The sequence below is a fragment of the Sinocyclocheilus rhinocerous genome, unplaced genomic scaffold, assembly GCF_001515625.1.
Source record: "Sinocyclocheilus rhinocerous isolate Xijiao unplaced genomic scaffold, SAMN03320098_v1.1 scaffold2082, whole genome shotgun sequence".
In the NCBI taxonomy this organism is placed as follows: Eukaryota; Metazoa; Chordata; class Actinopteri; order Cypriniformes; family Cyprinidae; genus Sinocyclocheilus; species Sinocyclocheilus rhinocerous.
In genome coordinates, this window is record NW_015665001.1 from 286,116 (window position 1) to 295,152 (window position 9,037).

Below are 9,037 nucleotides of genomic sequence, written 5' to 3' on the forward strand. Positions count from 1 at the left end.
CACATGCTGTGTGGTATCGGCGTTTGGTATCGGGGCATTTTAACGAGTACGAGTACGAGTACAGGAGGCCAGTATCGGGCCCGATACCGATACCAGTATCGGTATCGGTGCATCCCTAGTTGTGAGGGACTGCATTTTTAGTTGTATTTGGATGTTTTCAGTTCATTTTCATTGGCCCGATGTGTTCTCTGTAGCAACTGTTTTGAATCAGGGCTCAGATTTTGGACTGCATTTTTAGTTGTATTTGGATGTTTTCAGTTCATTTTCATTGGCCTGATGTGTTCTCTGTAGCAACTGTTTTGAATCAGGGCTCAGATTTTACTCTGGATTTGAAGTAGCGTCTCAACACAGAAACATTGTTTATCATACAAAAGTAAGCAAAGAGCATTGAAATCAAATTTTGTTCAATATTATTTAAACTCCTCTTGGCCTTAGGAATATGGAGTGTGTGAAGCTGAAATCTTTATATAATAATTCCACACTTGCAGTGTCATGCATTTGCACAACTTCACTGTCACACTGCTTGCAGTGTTGCAATGGCCTGCATGCAGTTTGAGTTTAATTAATTATAACTGGAACATTGTAGTTGTGTTTTCTTGCATGCTTGCTGTGTACACAGCTTTGTTGATTTTAACCAGAACATTCTAGTTTTATTGCATTTCTCACTTGCAGCATTGCAGGATCACACACGCCTGCAGTGTAGACAACTTTTGTTGACTATAGCAGGATCATTTTAATTGTTACATTTCTCACTTGCAGATTAGTCAGTGTTGTTGATTTTAAACAGAAACATTCTAGTTCTGCTGCACTGCACACTTGCAGTGTTGCAATAACATGCACTTGCAGTGAGTTTAATTGATTATAACCGAAACATTCTAGTTGTGTTTTCTTACAATGCTGCATGCTTGCAGTATACACAGCTTTGTTGATTACAACAGGAATTTTCTAGAACTGCCTCACGGCACACTTGCGGTGTTCCATGGTTATGCAATTGCAATGTGAACAGCTTCATTGATTATAAAAGGAACGTTTTAGTTCTGTCATCGCTTGCGGTGTTGCAAAGACATGCACTTGCAGTGAGTTAAATTACAACTGCAACATCTAAGCTGTGTTTTCTTGCAGCGTTGCATGCTTGCAGTGTATACAGCTTTGTTGATTCTAACAGGAACACTTTAGTAATGTTGCATTTCTCACTTGCAGTGATGCAGGATCACACACTGGCAGTGTTCTAGTTTTGCTGCATTGCACCCTTGCAGTGATGCATATCCAGTTGCAGGATTGCAGGATATATCTATATATTAGGGCTGCACGATAAATCGCATGCGATATTTAACGCGCATCTTGTCAGTAAAGCCGCTTCTGTAATCAGCGGTAAATCTCCATCACCTGCGGGCTTTCACATTGAGCAGCATTTACTACACAGAGGCGTGCGTCACCGACAAGCTGCACAAAACATGCGCAAAATATGATTGTGGTTTTGCGCAGCTTGTCGGTGAACAACGGCTCTGTGTAGTTAATGCTGCTCAATGTGAAAGCCCGCAGGTGATGGAGATTTACCGCTGATTACAGAAGCGGCTTTACTGACAAGATGCGCGTTAAGTATCACATGCGATTTATCGTGCAGCCCTACTATTAATTATATAGATATATATTATTTAAATAAAATTTTAAAAGTACTCAAAACACATGGAATCACAAGCTCCTGTTGGCCTTAGAAACATGGAATGTTTTAAGCCAGAATATTTATATAACCTTTCAGATTTGTCAACGTTAGAACAAACATTTACATATATATATATATATATATTATGCACCTGTTACATGTACATATATTTTTGCACCTGTTGTGAATCTTGCAGAAATCGAAACCTTTTCGGTGCACACAAATAAGAACATGTACACGACATTTTGGTTGATGATATTTAACCTTTGATATCAACGACAGATAATTGATAATACTTTTTTCTTCTTTTTATATAAGCGATCTTTGATTATATGTGACCCTGGACCACAAAACCAGTCTCAAGTGTCAATTTTTTGAAATTGTGATTTATGCATCATCTGAAAGCTGAATAAATATGCTTTCCATTGATGTATGGTTTGTTAGGATAGGACAATATTTGTCTGAGATACAACTATTTGAAAATCTGGAATCTGAGGGTGCAAAAAAATCTAAATATTGAGAAAATCTCCTTTAAAGTTGTCCGAATTAAGTTCTTAGCAATGCATATTACTAATCAAAAATTAAGTTTTGATATATTTACGGTAGGAAATTTACAAAATATCTTCATGGAACATGATCTTTACTTAATATCCTAATGATTTTTGCCATAAAAGAAAAATCTATCATTTTGACCGATACAGTGTATTTTTGGCTATTGCTACAAATATACCCCAGCGACTTAAGACTGCTTTTGTGCTGTAGGGTCACATATGGTGACACTTTTTAACTTGAAGACGGCATTGTTTTTTCTCTGCTGTCTGCTAACCCACCGACCAGTTGACTGTAACATCTTTCTCTCTTTCTTTCTCCAGAGCCGCAATGCATTCAGAGAACCCAGCTTTTGGACTCCAAAGGATGTCAAAGCCAATAAGACGCCAGTAAAACTTACAAAGCCAGAAACGCCACAATCATCTACTGTAGATACAGAATGGAAGATCTGCCTTCTTGACGAGTCATGATGCATAAATATCCACGGTGTATTGATGTACCTACATAGACACAACCGCTTCTTTTGACCTTCCACATTTGGACGGCCAACTTTAAGAGCTCTACTTTAACTGGCAGACCCAACATGCCCGGCGTCCATCGGTTGTGACTGGAGTTTGGCGGCAGCATGCGTCCATGGGCAGGCTCCTGGCGCTGGATAGCGCTGGTCCTGCTGGCCTGGGGGACGTTGCTCTTTTATATCGGGGGACATCTGGTGAGAGACAACGAAGATGCGCCGCGCTCCAGCCGTGAGCTGGCGAAGATCCTCACCAAGCTGGAGCGACTGAAACAGCAGAATGAAGACCTGCGGCGCATGGCTCAGTCACTACGGTAAGCCAGCTCGCTCCAGTCAAATAACACTGCTTTGCATCTAATTAGCTGAATGATAAACTTATTTCTTACTTATTTTGGGGTGCTGATGGCAAAAATAGTGTGCTTTGCTCTAGCATGTCACAGTTTCTCAGAAAATATGTGCATTTCATATTATTTTTGCTTTCAACATCCCTTAATCAGCAGAAAAACTGCCACAAATACATGATTCCTGTCTCCCTTTTGAACCAGATTACAACTATTTATTTGATTTTCACATGTGTCACGTGTATGAATGAATCTGATAACATTATTTTATGCATAATCCTGATTTCCAGTTTTTCCACTCCTTTGCAGATTGTAAGTTCATGATGATAAATGATGATAAATATGATTTTTGAATACTTTTTTGTCATTAAAACCAAAACTTTTGGAATTTGACTGCTTTTGTTATCTTGCTAACTCTATTTGATATATTTAAAGCTGATACATATATATAATTTGAAACATCTTCAGTCTTATTTAGTGAAAACTGTACATAGTACATTTTTATATATATATATATATATTTTTTAAGTCAGCATCGTCAAATGTGGTAATATTAGGCCTTTTTTTGCAAAAACAACCGATTGAGGGCTTTGTAATAAGTGCCATTATCCTTTATTACTGTTTTTGTTAAGGAATAGTTCAGGCAAACATTCTCGCCATCAAAATTCTCCTTTTTGTGTTCCAGAGATTAAAAAAAAAATAACAGCATGCAGATTTGGAACAACATGAGGATGAGAAAATAATACCCGGATTTTCATTTTCGGCTAAATTATTAATTTAACGTTGGCGTCTATGCTAGATAGACCAGCTAAGACCAGGATAAGAGCATTTTCTAGGTTGATTTATGCTGGTTTGATGCTTTTGTTGCAGGTAATCCATTGTGTTGCTTATTAGGAATATTTTAGTGTTTATTTGCTATGAGTTCGAAAAGAGTCGTTCACGCAGGACATGTTTTTGTGTTTAAAAGCAGCTTGACAGAATTGAACAAAACACAGAAGTTGAGCTATTTTTAAGTTGACCCAGCATCTTATTCACTGCTTTTGTCTGCTGTAATTGTGTTGTCGAATTACCTTATTTTGGGGGCTTTTTTTTCTCAGTAAATATTGATGCATGCAGGAATTCTAATTTTTAATCAATTAACAGGCTTGGCAAAAGTGTTTGTCATGAAGATGCATTGTGTGTTATAGATTAATTTGTTTGTGAATATTATATTTGAGGCACAGTTGGTTTGTGGTGTCAAGGGCTGAGTTCTGTCACCAAAGAGTCTTTCTAGCATGTGCAGCGTTTGACCCGATTCTGTCTGATGTGAGTTTAGAACCCTGGATACAATGTCAGCTCTTGTGCTCCCAACAGAACAAGATGAATGGAAACATATGAATTCTGTAGACATAAAATCCCATGTTCATAATCTGCTAAATGCAGATATGTCAGTATACTAGTATTAAAATGTGAATGTTTTAATTAACATTTGTTTTTAATTACCTAACTTAAAACTGAAGTCATATTTCTTCCCCCCTCAATAATTGTTGTTTTTTATTAAAGCAAATAGAGTTCTTGTAGTGTAATGTTTAAAATTTTTGTTTTATATATATTTGTTAATAATATGCTATAAAAAGTGACAAAATATTATAATTGTAAGAACATTTTAAAAGCATGTATATGTATATTATTGGATTGTTGTTTTAATATTAATTAATTATATTAGAAAAACATGTTTATAAATGTTTTTCTTTGTTTTATTTAAAATTTTATAATCTTAATATTAATCATTTTTTGCAAGTCACTTTTGATAAAAGCATCTGGGAAATGCATAAATGTACGTGTAATATTAATAATAAAATGTGAATGTTTTAATTAATCAATATTTATGTTTATTTTTTATTTAAATTACCTAACTTAATTAAAAAGCTAAAACAATCGCTATGTAAACTGAAATCATATTTCTTTTCCTCTCAATAATGATTGCTTTTATTGAAGCACATAGTTCTTACAGTGCAATGTTTTATTTTATATTTATTTGTTAATAATAATATGCTATAAAATGTTACAATAAATTTTAAGAGCATTGTAAAAACATATATTTGTATATTATCGTGTTGTTGTTTTAATATTATTAATTATAAAATCCCATGATTATAAATGTTATAAATGTTGTCACTCAAAACTGAGCCAAACAGTCTGGCAGTAGCTTTCAACCATTAATTAAAATTATGTATATATATACACACATATACATGAATATACAGTATAATGTAATTAATATAATATTTCATATTCATACTTTTGTAAGTCTATTGGATAAACGTAAATGCATAAATATAATATTAATTTTAAAATGTGCATGTTTTAATATTTATTTTTAATTTCCTAACTTAAAATGCTCAAATTTCTTTTCCCCTCAATAACTGTTTTTATTGAGGCACACAGAGTTCTTGCAGTGTAGATGTTGAGCAGATTTGTGACGCGTGACTCAGAGCTCGACTGCAGCGGGACGGAGCGTGAGGAGTTTTGCAGGATGTTCTGGAGAGACATTAGGGAGGTTTTCTAAAGTTCTGGTGGAGAAAGTCACGATTTATAAAGAGCTTATACTGAGGAGAGAAGACTGAAGGAAATTTGGTGCTGTCATGATTTCATTGGGTGACTGTACAGCAAATGTCAGAGGATTGTGCAGTATGTTCAAGAAAAAGGAGGACCTGGAGAAAGCGCTGTTCTTAACAAGATCATCAGTGATGTAGGACTGCAAAATTAATTATAGAAATAATTACAGATTACAGCTGCCACAATTAACTAATTGGGAAAAGTGTTGATTACATGCAGCGCAGTGCTGTTTTGTATGGGAAGCGTGCTTCAAACTGTAGCACACAAGCATGTAGTTCCTCAAAAACAGCTCTTATATGGATCCAAAAAGCCAATCTAGGGCTCATAAGCAGTGAATAGAGCTACTTTGGTCATTTGTCTTTGTCGGGCTGAAGGAGGGCCATCTATTTCAGATATAAATCTTGATCTGATCAATGTCTTCTGTGCTTTAATTCCAAATAGATCGTCCATCGTGGCTCTTGTGTGTCTTTCAGCCTCAATCGGGTCTCAGTCTCTCATTGATCTGCTCTGAACCTGGAGGTTCACGATATCAATCCCAGATCTCTGATAGGTCCAGCAGCAACCTTGGCTTATGGAACTGGAGGAATATTGATTATGAAACAGCTGTATACTTTACAGTACTTTTGATTTTGCTGTTATGTCCCCACCAATGTCAAAATCAAACCTACGCCCCTAGGTATTTTATTATTATAATTTATCTTTTCAGTTATGTGTCTATATATGTTTTTATATATATATTTTTTGTATATTTATTTTGAAAAACAATAATAGTACCAATAATAATATATTATTGAATAATAATATACAGATATAAAGTCTGTATTACTGCAGCCATATTGAAACAGTTGTTGAGAACCTCTCCTTTCTCCTAAAAATAACAAAATGTTTCTTAAATGAATATCTTCAACAAAGCACTGTTCAAATGCCTAAAGGCACTTTAGTGTTTTATGTCATTTATTCATGCACATACTACTATCATAAAGTGATGGTAAAAACCTACTGGATAGATACATTAACATGGGAATTGATGCTCAAAGCAATAAAATGTTTGCAGCCTTTGCTGATGTGAAATAGAATGGTCTTTGACAACGGCCTGTGTGTGTGTGTGGTGTATTAATATGAAGCTTTCTCCACACATCATAACGTTGATTTGTTTCATAGAGACTCAGCACTCACACCCTCAGGCAGGCTGAAGATATGTGTGCTTTCTGTCAATAGCATTATATGTGCAATTAAAATTGCCACGAGCGCTGGAAAATATTCAGCCACAGACATTCTTCATAGTGGCATTTGCCAAAAACACACACAACGAACACAGAAAATGAAATAGCTTATCTTCACTAAAAGGTCTCTTATGATTAAGAATATCGTCCGCTGCACTTAGTATGCGCCGCCAGACTTTGCCTATCAGCAGAAAAGTTCACCCACATTGCAATGTATTTAGTTTTGTGTTGACACAACATTTGAGATGATTGCCAGGGCATTGTCATACAGTTGCTAGGGTGTTCTGGTGCTTTTAACACATTGCTGTGTGGTTGCTAGGATGTTATAGGTGGCTTGTTATAGGTGTATGTTATAGTTATAGGTGTTCTGGATGGTTGTAATGTTACTATAAAGTTGCTAGGGTGTTCTGAATGGTTTTAGCATGTTGCTATGCAGTTGCTAGGATGCTCTGGATGGCCGTAGCATTGCTATACAGTAGCTAGGGTGTTCTTGATGATCGTAATGTTGCTATGCAGTTACTCGGGTGTTCTGGATGGTTGTTACTCATTGGTACACTGTTTCTAGAGTGTTCTGGATTGTTGTAATGTTGCTACGCAGTTTCTTGGATGTTTGGGTTGTAACCCTGCTTTACAGTTGCTAGGGTGTTCTGGATGGTTGTAACATGTTGCTATGTTGTTGCTTGTGTGTTCTGGATTGTTGTAATGTTGCTACGCAGTTGCTAGGATGTTTGGTTTGTAAAACTGCTTTACAGTTGCTAGGGTGTTCTGGATGATCATAATGTTGCTATGTAGTCGCTAGGGTGTTCTGGATGGTTGTTACTCATTGGTACACAGTTGCTACGGTGTTCTGGATGGTTGTAACATGTTTCTATGCAGTTGCTAGGGTGTTCTGAATGGTTTTAGCATGTTGCTATGCCGTTGCTAGGATGCTCTGGATGGCTGTAGCATTGCTATACAGTTGCTAGGGTGTTCTGGATGATCGTAATGTTGCTATGCAGTTACTCAGGTGTTCTGGATGGTTGTTACTCATTGGTACACTGTTTCTAGAGTGTTCTGGATTGTTGTAATGTTGCTACGCAGTTTCTTGGATGTTTGGGTTGTAACCCTGCTTTACAGTTGCTAGGGTGTTCTGGATGGTTGTAACATGTTGCTGTGTTCTGGATTGTTGTAATGTTGCTACGCAGTTGCTAGGATGTTTGGGTTGTAAAACTGCTTTACAGTTGCTAGGGTGTTCTGGATGGTTGTTACATGTTTCTATGCTGTTGCTTGTGTGTTCTGAATTGTTGTAGCATTGTTATATAGTTGCTAGGGTGTTCTGGATGATCATAATGTTGCTATGCAGTCGCTAGGTTATTCTGGATGGTTGTTACTCATTGGTACACAGTTGCTATGGTGTTCTGGATGGTTGTAACATGTTGCTATGCAGTTGCTAGGTTGTTCTGAATGGTTTTCTGGTGCTTTTAACACATTACTGTGTGGTTGCTAGGATGTTATAGGTGGCTTGTTATAGGTGTATGTTATAGTTATAGGTGTTCTGGATGGTTGTAATGTTACTATAAAGTTGCTAGGGTGTTCTGAATGGTTTTAGCATGTTGCTATGCAGTTGCTAGGATGCTCTGGATGGCCGTAGCATTGCTATACAGTAGCTAGGGTGTTCTTGATGATCGTAATGTTGCTATGCAGTTACTCGGGTGTTCTGGATGGTTGTTACTCATTGGTACACTGTTTCTAGAGTGTTCTGGATTGTTGTAATGTTGCTACGCAGTTTCTTGGATGTTTGGGTTGTAACCCTGCTTTACAGTTGCTAGGGTGTTCTGGATGGTTGTAACATGTTGCTATGTTGTTGCTTGTGTGTTCTGGATTGTTGTAATGTTGCTACGCAGTTGCTAGGATGTTTGGGTTGTAAAACTGCTTTACAGTTGCTAGGGTGTTCTGGATGGTTGTTACATGTTTCTATGCTGTTGCTTGTGTGTTCTGAATTGTTGTAGCATTGTTATATAGTTGCTAGGGTGTTCTGGATGATCATAATGTTGCTATGCAGTCGCTAGGTTATTCTGGATGGTTGTTACTCATTGGTACACAGTTGCTATGGTGTTCTGGATGGTTGTAACATGTTGCTATGCAGTTGCTAGGTTGTTCTGAATGGTTT

The 9,037-nt window shown here is 36.8% G+C and overlaps 1 protein-coding gene across 2 annotated transcripts in view; it reads left to right on the forward strand.

Annotated features, from left to right (window-relative positions):
* The window catches only part of LOC107730784 (alpha-(1,6)-fucosyltransferase-like), a 106,575-nt gene that overhangs the window by 61,100 nt on the left and 36,438 nt on the right, over nt 1-9,037 (forward strand). For both annotated transcript variants that reach the window (XM_016541720.1, XM_016541719.1), the window contains one exon: nt 2,536-3,040. In XM_016541720.1, the coding sequence (XP_016397206.1) occupies nt 2,838-3,040 (203 nt within the window). In that variant the 5' untranslated portion in view covers nt 2,536-2,837. The remainder of the gene's footprint in view (nt 1-2,535; nt 3,041-9,037) is intronic.